Source organism: Hesperophylax consimilis, chromosome 29, assembly GCF_061612785.1.
Source record: "Hesperophylax consimilis isolate HC1 chromosome 29, BYU_Hcon_1.0, whole genome shotgun sequence".
NCBI classification, from domain to species: domain Eukaryota; kingdom Metazoa; phylum Arthropoda; class Insecta; order Trichoptera; family Limnephilidae; genus Hesperophylax; species Hesperophylax consimilis.
The window spans coordinates 1,630,611-1,649,327 of NC_142864.1; the positions used below are offsets into that span (position 1 = coordinate 1,630,611).

Consider the following 18,717-nt stretch of genomic DNA (forward strand, 5'->3'; position numbering starts at 1 on the left):
AGATATCATTGGAGTATGAAGATCTCGGTTAATTGGCGAATTAGATGCTGCATTATTTTGAATATATTATCTTAGAGGCACTGCTGGAAAGCAGTTGCATTTCGGAAGACATCCAGAATGTACAGTTGAGCAGTGACCCTTTTGTAAATAGTATCTATATAATGAAAGAAAATAAGATGTGTAAAAATGCAGGAATCTATTGTCAAATAAATGTTTTATTATGTATTTTGTTTCTGCAGAAGGTTAGGAGGGACATCCCTTCCTCTATCCGGCCCTGCCCTCCAATATCATGAGAATAGTTAAAATTTCTATTAATCTAAGCACTGAAGAATGGAATTAGAATTATCGACTCTCAAATGAAAATTTTAAAAAAATCGGTTGCATCTAGGAATTGAACTGGACCTCAGCCTTGCCAGGACTTTCCTCTACCACTGAGCAAATCAAACCCTATCCCTTTTGGTCATATCTAACTGTATCATACTTCTTTATTTTATTAACGCATTATGATAGATAGGTTGTTTTACAGTACGCGGATATTAACTAAACAACAGGACATAGAATAACAAATAGGACATTCACAGAACTTTATTATTTACTTCGAAAATTGATGAATTGTTTAAATTCTGTGAAACAAATGTCTCTTTTTAGAAATTCAGGATATCTTTCCCTTTAGCTTTTTAATGTGGAGGTCCGACAAGAATGCTGGTCGATGAAAGCGTAATTATGATATATGAACGTGAATGAATCAAGTAGTGTGTTATTCATGTGCTTATCCTACGGAGAAATGGCGCGATGATTAATTTCATTAAGTTAGTTTCATATTCCAAATTTATGTTTTCATATCCAAACAAATTACTTCATTTAAATATTTCGCGACCATTAATTCAATAAATCATCAGTCTATCAGACACCTAGTCCACCATCCCATATCTGCCATCAACTTCCAGTATATACGTTACAATCCACGGTATAATCCAAGGCTCCCCCTTGGAAACGTCGGAACGGTCCCAGATGATCCATTACCCTCCATACATCTGCACGGTGTGGTGTACAGTGTATAACTCCCCTCGCATCCTGAATACCGACAGGAAGCTCCGGATTGTCGGTCGGTTCGAGTCGCAGGTCGCACGGTTCAAATGCTCCTACAATCATAGGTGTTCTGATACTCCACTGATCGTGGGATTGATTGAGTTGAATGGATATATACACTGTACGTTCCACTCATTCGGAGTTTTAGTTTTAAGTGCGAACGTTCTTCTGACACGGTTAGTTTTTGCATACATTATTGCAGAGGAAATTTTGTGTAAAAGCGCGTTAGCGGTCACCGTATAAAAATGTTACAGTTCTAAGAAGGGTTGTTGTTACTTACCTAATTTCCTTATTCTTATTATTTTCGCGGAATTTAAAACATAGGCGATTTTCTATTCGACTTTACGATTAGTGTAATCTCTAGAATAGACTCCTAATACCTCCATTAGAGTTCATCTGGATTGGATTTGTAATAAAAGCGTCAACACCATAATTACGCTTTGATCCTGCTCGAAGGACCAAATCCTAAGTACAACATTTTTAAGGTAGGTCCGGACAATGAGTAGCGTTCAATCGTATATACAATCAATTTCAGTTATTTAGAAACACTATGGGGTGCGATGCACACCTATCTTCATGGAGCATTCTTTCTATAGGCATTCTTGCGTCCAGTTTTCCAATCTCAACATTTAATAATATTTTAGCCCATCCAAAGCTGAGGGGTCCCTTTAAATTGTCAGGCCATGTCTTCTATCTGTGACTACAGTATCAGATGATATTGAAAACCCTTGAGGTTTGATATCTGCAATCTTTGTCTTGATCCCGCTAAACTTCACTAATAAGTATTTGTATCTCTCAAGCTGTTTTCATTGATCTTTGTGAATGGCCATTTTGGTCCTAACGTTCTTGGTGAGAGTCCAAACAGAGTACTGGTAGCGCTAGTATGCATTTATTAATTGTAATTGATGTTGTTGAGGTCACTGAGATCTAAACAAACCTGAAAATATTTTAAAAATCTGAGCTACTATTTTTGAATAATTCGTCTTGAAATGCCTTTTTATCAACAGACTAACGATACATTGGGTATTCTAGAGAAAGTAATAAAAAATCTTTAACCTGAGAATTTAACGAACTTCAAAATGTACCTTTATGCGTAGATTTTTTCACGTTAAAATAAAAACTCTTTCACCTTTGAAGCAGCCATCTTGTCGACGTTGACATCAATTTTCCCGCCAAAATGCCCGTGTGATTGCGACGCCGGAAAGACCCCACTTCCGCCAGAGGAAAACGCGCGGTTTTAAAGCGTAACGGATGCGGCAGCCATAATTGCTACAACGAAGGTTCCTTTGAGAAGGTCGAAATAAGTAATGGCGAAAATGTCTAGATACCTATGGTATATAGACTATATAGGTGAATTTTTTTTTGTTTACACTTGACAGAATTAGGGCTTCGCATCAACTTCAACATTGATGTAAATGATAGCGAAATGATCGATAATAATAGAAACGGTATAATAACATGACTTGTCAGATGTGTGTAGCCATTTCATCTCACTTTTACATACCAATACTTTTTGCTGGTATATCACAACTGACGATGCTCTTAATAACCTAACTAAGCGTCAACTTAGGCACTGTTTTTTTTTACATTAGCTCCACACGGGAGGCTTTAAGGAAAATAATTTCCCCCGAGGCCTATATCATCTTTGGGGATGCTGTGTGAAGGGTGTTTTTTATGGAAATAAAGGAGAGGACTTTCTGGGAAGGAAACAGGTATGAGGGATGGGTAGAAATCTGGAGGTCAGTGTGTCCAGAAGTGACTCCCACTGCGGTGCAAAGCGATGGGTCGGTAGAGTCCTGTTGTAGAGGTCAAAGGGTCTCCTTCAACCAGTGTCTCCCGATCCGGCCGCTACGCACTAGTTTTGCAGACGACCTAGACAAACCTTATCCCATTAATCTGGGCATCCTGCTAAGTCACCAAACGTAGCAAACCACAAGGGGTGACATATGGCAGAAGTGTTGGTTATCTAAGCAGGTTAATAAGCAGGTTTTGCTTAAATTAAATTGTGTGAAGATTTTCACTTGCTTTGTATTTCAATATAAAATTCTAAATGACGCATTTGATGGTCCAGAATTGTTTGCATTAGGTAATATGTAGTAGAAGTCGCGATTTATTTCACTGCAGAAATTCTAGGACTAACTACCATATACATTCCTCACTGTCCAGAATATCAATGGAGGGAAATAATTATACCGACCAGTGTACATATTCAATATCTCACTTACAAAAAATTGATACTGAGGCAGTTTAGTTATGTGTTATAAATACTGTATATATTTTTATATTAATGTATAACAGCCCCTAAAAAAGGCATTGATAAATAAATAAATAAATGACAGGGATAAAATTTCGCTTCTGAATTATTAGAAACAAAAACGCCTTGATTTTTAATATCTGCATTACGATACAGAATATTTTATTTTTAATTTTTCAGACTGCCCAGAGAGGAACACTGTGATGCCTTGTCCATCGGGTCTCTCATAGAAACTCAGCAGACAGCAGGTAGAGGGAAGGATCAGGAAAGCAGTAAGAGGAAGAGCACCAGGTGCATCAGGACCAGAAAGCAAGAGGTGCAGGAATGACCCAGGAAGGGAGCAGTATGGCCGCAGCGCCGAGGCTGGAACTAAAATGTGACTCAGAAGACATAGAAATGACGGGGGCTCTTGCGAAGGCTGGGTAAGTTCACGATATTTTATACAATTTATGATAAAATACTCAAATTCACTTTTTAGTCGGCGGAAAACTACTTTTTCATATTATCATGATTCGTTTTTGGGTTATTGCGCCATGCTGCTCTTCCTTCTTCTTTAGCCAACGTTTCGGAGAGCAATACAGTATCCATCATCAGGACAGATGTGACGATGGTGGACCCTGGTGGATACTGGAGGTTATCCATCGTTTTCCCGCGGTGGATAAACTTCAGTGATGATCTTATCTAACCTTTCCTGATGATGGACACTGTAACGCTGCCTGAAACGTTGGCGTTAAAGAAGGGGGAAGCGCAACACGACATAATAGCACAAAACTAATCAATCAGGTCGGTGGCTAAGTTGGGTGAGTTCAATTTCTCGACTGGCTAAGTCCTCCATCACGATACAAGCAAAATTTTCCGCTTACTGTGATGGTAATAGGAGATTTTCAAATATTGTCAGGTTATTCGCATCCCAGGAATGCCTTTCTAAAATACAAATTTTGGCAGTGAAAATCTCAAATGCAGCATTCAATTTGCAATCGATTTGTCCCTATGTGTTTGCTGTTACCCCAAAACACCCATATTATGTTGTTTTGAACAACATTGAAAATCATGTGTAAATTTTCCTGAAGTATTTTGAAATCATTCACTGTGCATGTGTTGTCACAGTGAGTTTCTCATTACAAATCAATACAAATACTGTCTGTCTTTAGTTTTATCTATATTACAGCATCGTGTTTCATTATCTGTTCAGAGTGTCTTTTGTTAACCCTGTGTGTTTATATTGATTATTTTTGTTACAGGCAAACCCAGGTGGATGAACCTGACCCAGACCGAGGTTCCTGGGGGAGTAAGATGGACTTCATCCTCTCGGTCGTGGGTCTGGCCATCGGACTCGGCAACGTGTGGAGGTTTCCTTACCTTTGCTACAAGAACGGGGGTGGCGCTTTCCTTATTCCTTACTTCCTCACCTTGTTCCTGGCTGGTATCCCCATGTTCTTTATGGAACTGGCTATGGGACAGATGCTGACCATTGGAGGATTAGGAGTGTTCAAGATTGCACCAATCTTCAAGGGTGTGTTTTTGTTTCATTGTATATTATAAAACATAAAGGACTCCAAGTATGCTACAAGTTTTGACTAGGTTTTCTTCAGTTTTTTGGGACGTATTTAGCAATATCTAAAGGCAGTTTTGTCGCAATTATTACAAAACCATTATGTACTTTATTTCCTCGCCCATGTATGCCACCATAATTATAATAATCGCGCCCATGCGCGGTAATAAAGGTATGGTTTATGTGTAACGCGAACATGCTGATTCGTAGCCACCTAGTTATAGCAATTGCCCCGCGATACCTCAAAGTTTAAAGGTTAATTATGGTGATTGGATTAGAGCAACTGTCGAGAATCTTAAATCCCGCTTAAAATACTATTTAGTGTGTAAAAAAGCAAACGAATGTGTAACTAAAAAACAAATGTGTGTACGCATGATTTATAAATAATACAAAACCTTTTTACTTAATAAAAATAATGATCATCCTAATTTTTGTCCAGGTATTGGTTATGCGGCAGCTGTCATGTCCTGCTGGATGAATGTGTACTACATTGTCATCCTCGCCTGGGCCATCTTCTACTTCTTCATGTCTCTACGAGGAGGTATGTGTAACCATCTTTTGATGTTCAGCAAGGTCTGCAGTCAATAATAACAATACACTCCAAGATATTTCACTTTTTGCGATCTGAAAAACATTTCATAAAAAAATACGAGAGGCCGAAATAAGAGTCTTGTGGTACTCCGGGAAAACGCACTTCACACATTTATTTTGGTATTGTACATTTTATTTGCCATTGAAAATAATCAATGCGTATTTATTTTTATGTCTTTCACAAGTGTTGTATGGATTACCAATTGTATAAAATGTAATCACAATTTTAGAATTATTTCGCTAAAATGAGAATCAAATTCACCCAACTTATACTCTTCACTTACCAAATATTTTGAACTGTTTACACTCCACGATGTTTTTTCTTTTTTTAACTTCAATTTTATCTGCGTAGACGTACCATGGAGAAGTTGCGACAATTACTGGAATACCAACACCTGCGTCAACCCCTATGACCGCAAGAACCTGCCTTGCTTCGACGCCTTAAACGCTAACAGAACCATCACCAGGGTCTGCACCATCAATGCCAGGAATGTATCAACGTCCATGCTGAGTGACCCCGTCAAGGAATTTTGGGAGTGAGTTCTTATTTATATATTCCAAATGAAATAGGCACTTATTTACGGCTGATGGCCATGTTTTAGATTTCCTCCTTTCTTGTTTTCGACTTCCATGCCAAATAATCTTTTGCTCCCGCATTCTTTCTGCTAACTAATTTAAATCGCTCCATATAAGGATACTGACTAAAGAAATTAGTTTGTCTTCCATTTCATATTATTAATTAATATTGAAACTAGTGGCTTTCTAAAATAAGTGACACATCAAGCTCATCTGTCAACTCTAAAAACGGAGAAAGCACAGGATGACGATGTTTTGGCATTCATTTAATCCATCAAAGCTGAAACTGCTTAACAAATCTGCCAGCAATCCTATTCACACATTTCAAACCCAAATTTTTAATAATAATTATATTTTTATTATAATACACAAATCTTACGCTACTTTAGCAAAATTTTGACATAGATTGTGCGCAATTTTGTTCTTACATGTCATCTATCCCGCAGTCATTGATATACAAAAGTACGTATGTACAGTAATTATTCCCGCCAAGTCATGCCGAAAAGACAGATTATGGTCCTAACGGAAAATCATGTGTTGGAGCAGTGCAGATATATAACTCACCCCATGCACCATCGACACATGCGCGAAGCGCTTTGAAATAAAGCGAATTTTGCACAAATTTGATCATGCATAAACCAATGTCTGGAATGGACTCGTTAGAAATACTAATTTACAACGTTAGCGCTACAAAATTCACACACTAGCATTGATGTGTGGTGAATTTAAAAAAAATCGAGAGATTTTCAGTGATGAATTTCGAGAGATTAAATTTATGAACGCTGACGGAGCAGTATTATTTTACAAATGTATGTTAGTGGAGAGAATGAATTAATTAATTTGCTGCACGTATATTGTATACTAGGCAGATTTTAAACGTGAAAAGCACTGCTGTCAATTTTAGTCAAGAGCTGCATCTGATCAAAAGGTATACAGTTTCTTGTCTATTGATTATTTATGGTACTTAAGTAAACCCTTTTGTCTGCAGGCGTCGTGCCTTGATGATCTCTGATGGTATTGAGCACGTTGGAGGTCTGCGATGGGAGCTGGCCGGGACACTCCTGCTGGTGTGGATCATCTGTTACTTCTGTATCTGGAAGGGGGTCCGCTGGACTGGGAAGGTTGTATACTTCACCGCCCTGTTCCCCTACTTCCTGCTGACTATTTTGCTGATCAGGGGTAAGCAATTTTACTGTAATTGTCTGTCTTTTCTAAGAACACATACATGTTTCATGGGGTTTTCAAAAACTTGTATACGTTTCTGAAAGTGATTCATACTAAATTTCATACATACACTGGTACAGTTCATAAATAACTAGTTTTTACGACAACTGAATAAAAACATGCTTTGAAATCTTTGAGGTTTTTCTAGTAGGTATTATTATATAAAAAGCCTCCATGGTCAAGGGGTAAGGTTCTCGACTAAAAATCCGGAGGTCGCGGATTCAAATCCCGGCGTGCGCAAGTAAATTTTATTTGTGTTATATAATATATTTGCGCAATAATATTATAATAATCAGTGGCAGATACTCTCAGTATCGCCCTGGTGTAAGACTAATATTCAGAATTCAAGTGTTTCTTGAAATGGCTTTAGCTGTATATGGTGACCAGATCTGAATTGCCAGGTACTTTCCCACCTTCCTCTTCCCCATCTCCTTCCCCGCTCCACTATATTCAGCCTCACAACATACCCCAATTGGGGATGACATAGTCTCACTGGCTCCGGACAGCTTGGAGCAGTTGGTCCATTGCCAATTTTAGTGAGACATAATAATATGCCGCACAGAGTTTTGGCGGCTGATTGATTTTCATATAAAAAAAATAATCTGTAAAATTGAACCATATTCATCGACATCTCTTTCCTCCAGGTATCACCCTGCCTGGTGCTATGGAGGGAATTAAGTTCTATGTGATGCCTAACCTGTCCAAGCTGGGAGAGTCGGAGGTATGGATTGACGCTGTCACCCAGATCTTCTTCTCCTATGGTCTTGGTCTGGGAACGCTGGTGGCTCTTGGAAGTTACAACAAATTCAACAATAATGTGTACAAGTAAGACAAGAAAACTTTCAACTACTTATTTCATTGCAAATCTACAATATTTTAGACTCACTATCGACCAACCACAGTGAAAGAGTATCAATTTAAAAAAAAAATCGTATCTGCAACTAGACCCGACAGAAACCAAATTCACAATGCATCGCAGGTTTTTGAAATTTAAAAGAATGAACAATCCTGCTTTTGACTTCTATGTTTATTTGACAAAAAATAAGAACAATTACATAAAAATCGTATCGGCGTTCAAGAACCTTTTGATTTCACGAATAATAGCATTGTGACTGTCCATTTGGCAATGGTGATTCTTCACTGAAAGGACCAAAACTAAGCCTTGATTAACACTTATGGCAATGATCTTCCAACCCTAAAATTGCCTAGAGTTGTGAATCAGAATTGGACTGTTCAGAATGAGAAATATGGCATGTGATATGTAACAGTTTGACTGTATAACATTACACAATGGCCCACCAATCTAGAATAGCAGTAAGGCATTATTTATAGACTCATAACCATTGATATGTATTAATAATAGATTAGCTTTATCATACCTAATTTAAATCTAAAAATAATACCGCCTAAGAAAAATTTCATAATACAACTTACTGTCAATTTATCGGGCAATAGCGAGCCTGAAAATCACCGCGTTAAAAGATATAGAGAACTTAACAACTTAACTTGATGTAAACTTGTTTAAAATGTTTCTAAAAAAGTACGCGAAACCAGCGAAGTTAATTTATTTTGTGGCAAAAGCGTTGCCGTAATTTGTTGCGAGACGTAGTTGTTTTGCTAGAAAGAAATACTTACTTTTACTTGTTACTTTTATCAATATGCCATCTTAAAGCTATCTGAAAGTTTTTAAAATTGTTAATGATAAAGTTGCGAGAGCTCCCACCTAAAATACTTGTAACTCGTGTTTGAGAAATGAAAGCCTGTAGTTATGGTTGGGACGAACTTGCTCCGTGCAGACTAACCAAAGGTAAAAAGCAAATCGTCTTCCGATCTTTTGACTGCGAGATAATGCACTTTCTTTTTGATAAATGTTTCAATCCAAAATATTCTCGATTTTGATGTTAATTTTAAAATTCTCGCACCCTGTCTAGATAATTAATACTTCTCACAACAGTTGAATAAGAATATGTTGAAGCCAGTTATTTTGATAATATGTTTTTCCTCCATTTTTTACAGGGACGCATTGATAGTATGTACGGTCAACTCGAGTACCAGTATGTTCGCTGGATTCGTGATCTTCTCTGTTGTCGGATTCATGGCACACGAGCAACAGAGACCAGTTGCTGAAGTGGCTGCGTCAGGTACGAAATCAAGATTAATTTTTACGCACATCAAGATTTTCAAAGAGCAAATCCACTTGTACAACTGTATTATCAAATACAGGGAATTGTAGGAATATCTACTGAATCCTTAAAAGAAAAAATCTAATTTAAATTATTGAACACGAAAAATAGTTATTTGACACAAAATGCTGACAATGTAACAATGTAAAGACAAATAGTATAATTCACTAAAACGCTTTTGAACACCAGTCCGGTCAAATAAAGATTGCGTCAGAATAATTCCTACCGTCAGTAGGACTTTTTCGTCTGATTTGACTGAACTAACCGATTATGGTTAGTGGCAGTCAAGGTCGGACGTCCGCTGGGGCCCCAACATCTGGGGGTCCTCAGACAAGGACTTTTTTTGACAAATATTTTAATCCTTGGGGCCCCACTTCGGAGGGGGCTCCGGCTACGTACCAAAATAGTAAAAATTGAAAACACAGCACTTGAAAAGAAATATTTCAATAAATTTCCTAGGGCCATACGTCACAAGGAGGCCAATTGAAATGGTACAAATTGAAAACACAGGACATGGACAGAAATATATTAAACAAATTTCCTAGTGAGTGACTCTGTGAGTGCCTAGGTTAAGACCGGGCTTAGTAGCAGTCATTAAAAATGAGTTTCTATTGATTGCTACGGTTTTTTGATTGATTGCATTACTAATCGATGTTTTTCACAGGTCCTGGCTTAGCCTTTTTGGCCTACCCCTCAGCTGTATTGCAGCTGCCTGGGTCTGCTCTCTGGTCCTGTCTGTTCTTCTTCATGTTACTTCTCATCGGTCTCGACTCCCAGTTCTGCACAATGGAAGGGTTCGTGACGGCCATCGTGGACGAATGGCCAGTTCTCCTGAGGAAAAGGAAAGAGATCTTCATCGCCATCACCTGCTTTATATCATACCTTGTTGGCTTGACTTGCATAACCCAGGTAACTAACTGATCGAGAAAAATTTATAATCTTGAAAGGCGCCATAATAATAATATGAAATAATAAAACGTCTGTGGATATTAAAATGGACTTTATTTCCAGGGTGGAATGTACGTGTTCCAAATTCTTGACTCCTATGCAGTGTCCGGCTTCTGTCTCTTATTCCTAATATTCTTCGAGTGCATCTCCATCTCTTGGGCTTTCGGTGTGGGTCGCTTCTACGATGGCATCAAGGACATGATCGGTTACTACCCCGTGGGATGGTGGAAGTTTTGCTGGGTCATCGCTACACCCTGCATTTGCCTCGTAAGTTTATTATAATTTTTTTTGCTGATTCTGAATGTACTTTAACGTTGTTCAGTTCATAAAAAGTAAATCTTACCTTTCATTTCAATGTTTTTACTATGTAAATATTCAATTAGTTATAAAATCATATTTCGTTCAATTATTTATAAAGTGATTATTACAAAAAGTATTTAAATGTAATATACATATTTTTGCAGAGGTCTTAAATGGGAGCCTTGTGGTACGCTTTGTTTCATTTCTTTCAAATCATATATGGCTTTAAATATTATGAATTATTTGTATATGCTTCTATGATATTTGATATCCCGACAGTCCACCCCCTGACAGTTGATCTTCCAGACAGTTGATTCCCCGGAAAGTTGTCAGAAATTATGGGATCGCTTGCATTTGATTTTCTTTTTCAAGTTTTGTGATGACGTAAGACGCCATTTGCAAAATTGAGATCATCATCTGATAGGCGACACCTTTTGCGTCGCCATATATTATTAGGTCGTTCTTTTCATTCGGTTGTATATTTATTTGCTAAACATTGTTTTATTCTCTAGGGTGTGTTCATCTTCAACCTTGTATCATGGACTCCGGTGAAGTACCTTAACTACAGCTATCCCTGGTGGTCACACGCCTTCGGGTGGTTCTCTGCCCTCTCCTCCATGCTGTGTATCCCAGGCTACATGATCTACCTGTGGTACGTCACGCCCGGAACACGGGAGGAGGTCAGTCATCATTGATATGTTTAGAACTGCTTATGCAAAAATAGATGGATTGGACAAAACTATCCAGATCGCAGTTGGATTTTTGTTCTCTCTGCACCTAATTATTAATACAGGCATGCCACAAAGATCTCACCAACGCAGTTGTTGGATATATTCACATTGCACTGCAGACTACGCTGACAACAGCACCATTCACAATCTTATTTATATGTTGCCCTCCATTTTTGATATCCTAACAACTCCAAAAGTTTGGAAGCAGAAAGCTGACCACAACCTCGAGAAGGTTCATGCTGTGTTCATTCTTGCACCTAATATTCTTGAAAATCTCTAATAGTCTGCATCCAGCGTTGAATCCAGTGCGAATCAGTTTTTTTTTACGTACGTTCTTTGTATGAGATTTGGGATGGTCCGATGCTCTGTAGGGAATCTGCTTGCACAGTGCGGGTGTAAACTGTGCGCCTTAAAGTTTATGTTTAGACGGAATTCCATACTTTGTTGGTGTGAAAGCAATGTGAAACAATGCATGATTTTATATATATATATATATAAATTTAGACTACAATTTTTTTCAATGATTGTAGAATTGATCTTTTTTGATTGACCAAATACTGCCATTCCGCTTCATTGGGACACACTGGGCTCAAACATTTTGTCCCAAATAAGCGGCTGTCCCAATGGGTGAAATCTACGGAATTATTAACTAAAATACGTTTACTGAGACATATTTTGCATTAACTTCATTCAGATCTGAATTTGTCCCAATTAAACGGAATGGTGTCCCAGATAACCGAAGTAAGTTAGTACTAGTTTCTTTATTTGGTTTCTGTTCCATGGATTTAGGCCCAAATAAACGGCTGTCGCGATAAAGCATACCGAATAGGCGGAATCGACTGTATTGAATATTAGTAAAATCAAATTTGCATTCGCTAATGTTGGAAGGATTGTTTTGCAGAAATTCAGAAAGATCGTCCGTATTGAGGAAGACATCCCAACACTGCGACTGAAAATGCAAGCGGCAGCCCTCAAGAAGAAGAACGCCGTGTAAGCGCTGACCTGCCGACGTCAACACAAAGTCCAACCTTCATTCTAGGGTCCATTTGGTAAGGATTATCTAGATTATCTTATTCCTACAATAGCAAATCGACTTGCACAATGTTTGTGTATCAAGTAAGTCATTATACTGAGCTAGGAATTGAATCCGAAACCTTTTTTTTAGAGTTTGGTTTACCTGAAGTTTTCCCTTTGGTTACTTATGATTCTTCATCTCCTTCATAAGTTTTCTAGTGTCCAATTAGTTGCACAGGTTTTCCTCAAATGTATTCTGTATCGCCGATTTTTACCGCTTCTCACCCACTCGTAGCTGGCTCTTCCTTTTCTTAATGTGTACATCATCAAATATGAATTCAGAATCAAGAAAGATTTTTAGATCTCTTATGGAAGACACATTTTAAAGAACAGTAAAATAAAAAATAGTTATTAACATTTTGATAACATAGGAAAAAGCTATTATAGTTCTATTTCAAGTTAAGTTTAAAGTTTTTAATTTTCTACGTTTGAGTGCAATACCAATTAGAGGTTGTTGAGTGTGTGGAGGTCATTTTGAAGCAGTTGGTGATTTGAAACAGACTTAATTTAAGGAACAAAATCATAATCATTGGAGGAAAAAGCACAATCACAGTTTATTTTGAATCAAGGTCATTTATGAATATCAGGAAAAGCAGGGGGCCAAGAGTTGGCTCCTGTGGTATACCAGAAATTACAACAAGTTCGTTAGATTTATTCTGACCTTTTAAATAAATAATCCTCGATACGCTTCCATGATTTTGATCGTCATTCAAATAATGTTTAGGCTTTCACTTGACTTTCGTTGTTTTATTTCTTTATCCCATACTTTTACTGCTTATTTGATCTATGAACTAAAGGAATAACCAATAGACGATGATTCATAGATATTTGAAGACAATTTCAATAAGGACTTTCAATTCCCACATCCCAAACAGCCAGTGAAATGTTTGATCACATTTCACCCTGATGGGAACATTTCCCATACTTCTGGTGTATCAGACGTGCCAACACCACACTTCTATGGATTTATCTCTTCAGTGAACTACCTATTATAATTATCTGCATAACCGTGTGTATTTGTTTTCAGTTTGAACAAGTGCGACCATAACAGGGCGGCAACAAAAATCGTGAAAGGACAATATTAAAATCGACGATGTCAAACATTTCACGTTTAACAAAAGAATCAAAGTTTTACATTATAATAATTTTATTTAGAGGAATCTCGTTTAGTTATAAGTTTATCATTTGTCGAAGATGACATTAGACTATTAGGTTTGTAGCAAATTGACATTAGTAATAGGAATTTAATATCTCATTTTTTCATTTCACCACAAACACAAATATCAATGAATTTTTATGAATTTTCGCAGCTGATCTATTTTTCAAATGTATTTTCAACTCTTTTGTATCAAAAACTGCATAAGTTTGTAATTTATTTTTTAAAGATTTAATCCGAATATCCAAATGCCATGTTATAGAAAGTAAAACGTTATTTTTTTTCAAAAAATTTTTTCCTCCAAGTAAATAAAATATTTTTTAAATATGGTAAGTGGATATCTTTGGTTATAAGTATTTATTTATTTATTTTATTTTTAAGTTATTAATAGGCTTATTTTTATAATGTTTGTTTATCATTCGCTAGTTGTAAGAGTAGCGTTAAGATGCCATAGACGATATTGCATAAATAGTAAGTTAATATTTCAATTATATATGACACGGTATTTTGGAAACATAGATAATTTTACAAAATTAATTAAATTTACACTATAGGATATTATGAAATCCGAATTAAAATGAATATTTGTTTTGTCTATAAATAAAGCCATTCTATTTACTATTATATCTATCCGTCTAACTTACTAGGTTCTTATGCACCGGTTTAGCGCTGGGACTGTTAAACCAGTTTATATAAACGCCCGGTTTAACTCAGTTGTTATAAATCAGGCTTTTCATTATCCCGACCTTACGCTCTGCGTAATATTTGCACCGTGTTTATAAGTAAGACGGGTACGGTATACATGGGCTAAAAATCAATTAAAATTTGGGAACACTATAATAAAATGATGTTATGTAAGTATTCTATGTAGATTAAATTATAATTTTGCGAAATATGTTTTTAAATTGCTAATTATGCAGTATTTCCTAGGCTTAGTCAAATATTATGGTTAGTTTTCTTTGGTTCATGGTTTTAAATAGTTTCGGATGTTTGAGTTGAATAATAATTATGTAAAAAATTGAAGAAACTTTAGTTATAAGATTAATTTGTATTATTTTTTTTAGATACCAAATATTTGTGTGATTATTTAATAAGTACTAAAAATGTTTATAATCAATTTTATTATTTTAAAATGCTATCATTTGAAATTCAACATAAATTTATCATGATATTTTTTGTTTAAATAAAATTTTATACACTCATCATTTAACTAACTTTAAAAGCATAGTTTTCCGTGTTGTAGATTATTAAATATGTCTTCCATATAAATACATATGTTAATTATATAAATGTGTAGAAAATTTATTTCTAAATGTTAGTGGACTGTTTGTTTTCAAAGGCGCTAAATATAAAAACGTGCTTCCAATATGTAATATCAATGTATTTAGATAATTAAATATTATATTCCATAAATTAAATTTAAAACATGTATTTAATATCATTATACTAATAAGTTTAGTGACATTGTATCGAGAATTAAAAATGCTTCCAAGTTGTGTTCTCAAGTGTTTTCTTATTAAATAATTTATTTTATATTTTAATTAGTTAATATGTTGAATTAAAAATAAATGCATATAACCAAAGTGTCCATTTTCCAAATAATTTACTTTTGACCTTTTGAAATAAAATTAGTGAAAAAAATTATATTCGTGATTAAATTTTTAAAAAATGATATTAGTTTTTTTCCGTAAATAACAATTTAAAACAACATTACTATAAAGACAGCCCGACTGACGTTCAGAATGAAAGAGACGGCATGATAATTCAAGATGATAGGGCTACATAATATTGTGAACGGTTGTCCGAAGTCTCTTTTTATTTACTCAGATTTATTCTTTAAATTTCTAAGTTCCAAAAATAAAGTTATTTTTGAAGATAATATCAATACATTTGTTATGTCGAAACGTTAATTATGTGAAATTTCCTCGATAGAAAAAAAATCGCAAAATAAGCTCTGAAAATGATTAAAAACACGTTTTTTCTGTTATAATATGTTTTATGCATGAAAAAATTCACAGTGTATCTTTAAATGCAACTAAAGAATTTATCGAGAGATTTTTGCTCTATTTCAAACGAGTCGTGTTAAATTAGATATTTTCACCATTTTCGTTTAATTATTATCATTTTTTAAATATTAGCGCGCTCCCTCTAACATACTTATTTACATATCTCCCTTTCAAACCATCTTTGAACGCTTACTACGGGGCCTTAATAGATTGTGTTAATTACAGCCTGACTATTATTTCGCCATTCCAATTAATAGTATAAATAATGATTCTTGGTCTCGACCTTGAGGTTCCAATCGTATTTATTATAGTCTCAATTCCTGCATTATCAACAGCTATGTGCCATCTATGGGTAACCTCTTAAACTAATATCTAGGAAATCACAGTTCCCAAGAACATTATCGTACATTTGTGAATGTGGATATATTATATTAAGTTAAGTGTTTGAATTTCTGAATGAATGTTGTTATGAATAAATTTAATCTGAACGGATATTATTAACCTTTTTAGAGGTATAAACAGTTCATTTGACAATATTTTTGTGTATACCACTTTCTAAGGGGAATATATGAGAATGAATATCATCTAACATTGATGTAAAATTTTATTTTTAAAGCGTGTAAGACAATAAATCAAAGTTTTGTTTGAAAATAAAATGAAATTTCCTACCACAATAAGTATCAACCGTTGTTTGTGTTTTTCTTGGCAAGATTGTAGTAGTTGGAGTTAATGCCACACTATTTTATGATGAAAACTTTATGTTGCTCTCTTAAACTAAGTCGTTATTATAACTAAACCATACATTTATATGACATGTTTCAGAAAATTAATGGTACAAGAGCATTTTCAAATACAAACGATCAAGTTATATGATGTGTAAATAGATTAAACATAAATTATAGTTAATTTTTAAATCATACCATGTTTTAAGTATAATCTTTTTAGGGCTACGTAATCATTTTACCATATTTTACATACAACATACCACAATTCAACACACCACACTTTAAAACTTACAATTTTTCACAATTATCAGCATGTCATTACGTCATGTAACCTCCAATAAAAAGGGCATTTTACAATGTTAAAAACATTGTAATTGTGAAGAATTTCAAGCCAAAAACGCAGCCAGCTCATCAGATGTTAAAACTTATGACTTTTTGCAATTATCAGCATTTCATTACGTCGTGTCAATTCTAATAAAAATAGGTCATTTTACAATGTTAAAAACATTGTAATTATGAAGAATTTCAAGCCAACGATGCAATGGTTTTCGTTGGGTCAGAAGTCCAGGGCGTATTTCTATGGAATGTATGGTGGTTATAGTTCTTCCCAAATATGCAATGTAATAATTTAACTTGAGCAATTTATTCCTGATTGATATTTGAACATGTATATGTATTTCGTAATGATCAAATTCAATCAATCAATCAATCATCAATTGATTGAAACCTTCAATTCTCATTTACCCAAGTTTAACAATTATAAAAAGTATTATGATACCAAAAACATCAAACAATTGTAATATATTATAACAATTTATAATTCAGAGAAATATACAGTTTTCATCATCTGTTTATAATATAAAACGTTAAATTCTTACAATATCATAATAAATCTTAAAAACCATCACGCTTGTAATCTTCCTTACAATACATGCCAACCTAAATGTTGCAATCAATCGCACAATTCAAACTGACAAGAATTTTGAATTGGCTCTTACAATTCATACCAACCTAAAATGTTGCAATCATTTTTGTAACACCTGCATACTTACATCTGATTGTTGTTATAATTCATTATACCAAACCGAATAATTTTTACAGTTCATCATACCCAACCGAATAATGTAATAATTCTTACAGTTCATCATACCCAACCGAATAATGTAATAATTCTTAGAGTTCATCATACCCAACCGAATAACGTAATAATTCTTAGAGTTCATCATACCCAACCGAATAATGTAACAATTCTTACAGTTTATCATACACAACCGAATAATGTATTAATTCTTACAATTCATACCCACCTGAATGTTGTAATAATTGTCTAGACTCTCTGTATTTTGTGGTTAATAAAATGTATGTTAATCAAATGGCTTATTTTATTGCAGATTGATATCGTTCACTTATTTTTAATGTGTATCATTTTACTTCGAGGGCTTAGGATCACAGGGGCCTAGCAACAAAAACTGATGTTTTGAGTTAAGCTTGGTTTCAATAATGTCATAATCATATTTATTAGTGACACGGAGCTCTATATCGTACATACAGACGTTTAAGAGACACAGTTGGGCATGTGAGCATTCCAATCTTTATTTGCGTATATCTCAAAACTTTATTTTTGTAGATAGACTCCTGTGATCCTAAATCCCCGATTGTGAATTTATTTTCAGGGGTGGCCATGGAAATAAAATATTTTTATAAATTTAATTTTAAGGATTTATTTGTTGAAATATAAACATAATTGTAATATTAAGTAAATTAATTGAAAATACCTTTAATACAATAATTCACTAAAAACAGAAGTTAAGGGTATATTTAAAAGAATTCATAATCTGCTCTTTTAAAGATGGCGCCAATTTAATTATTTTAGGAAAAAATACCTTTTGTAAGTTATGCTGCAAAATATTGAACTGAATTATTATGAATAAATAGTTTTGTCCGTATAAAAACTCAATGCTTTCAAGAAAGGCATACTAATTCAATATTGTATCGGTGATTCAATCCTATACTGTATTTGTATGCCTCTCATAAAAGAATTGAGTTTTTATGCCGACAAAACTATTAATTTGTATTCATATTCCGCATGTACAGAAGCAAATAATTAAATAGCAAATAATTAATGTTGTGTAAATAGTTGTTTATCAGTTGTGTAAAATTTAAAACGCGTTTATTAGTTAGGGGATGAATGTATACTGAGTGTACAGCACCGGAAGGCGCGGAATTTTCTAGAATGGGAAAGGTTAAAGATTTATTGTATTACAGTTTTATACATTGATCGTCTTACTCTTAATAGATAATACGGGGA

General features: G+C 34.8%; 1 protein-coding gene across 2 annotated transcripts in view; it reads left to right on the forward strand.

Annotated features, from left to right (window-relative positions):
• Positions 1–18,058, forward strand: part of Gat (sodium- and chloride-dependent GABA transporter) — a 45,359-nt gene extending 27,301 nt beyond the window's left edge. Inside the window, exons 1-13 of one of the 2 annotated variants that reach the window (XM_089649374.1) lie at positions 1,501–1,574; positions 3,524–3,765; positions 4,585–4,856; positions 5,335–5,436; positions 5,839–6,022; positions 7,051–7,241; positions 7,931–8,111; positions 9,303–9,427; positions 10,134–10,378; positions 10,481–10,684; positions 11,230–11,397; positions 12,350–12,497; positions 13,550–18,058. In XM_089649374.1, the coding sequence (XP_089505500.1) occupies positions 3,668–3,765; positions 4,585–4,856; positions 5,335–5,436; positions 5,839–6,022; positions 7,051–7,241; positions 7,931–8,111; positions 9,303–9,427; positions 10,134–10,378; positions 10,481–10,684; positions 11,230–11,397; positions 12,350–12,442 (1,863 nt within the window). In that variant the 5' untranslated portion in view covers positions 1,501–1,574; positions 3,524–3,667 and the 3' untranslated portion in view covers positions 12,443–12,497; positions 13,550–18,058. Of the gene's footprint in view, positions 1–1,500; positions 1,575–3,523; positions 3,766–4,584; positions 4,857–5,334; positions 5,437–5,838; positions 6,023–7,050; positions 7,242–7,930; positions 8,112–9,302; positions 9,428–10,133; positions 10,379–10,480; positions 10,685–11,229; positions 11,398–12,349; positions 12,498–13,549 lie in introns of those variants that run through there. The other variant, XM_089649373.1, reaches the window with a different exon arrangement.
• Positions 18,059–18,717: the final 659 nt, after the last annotated feature.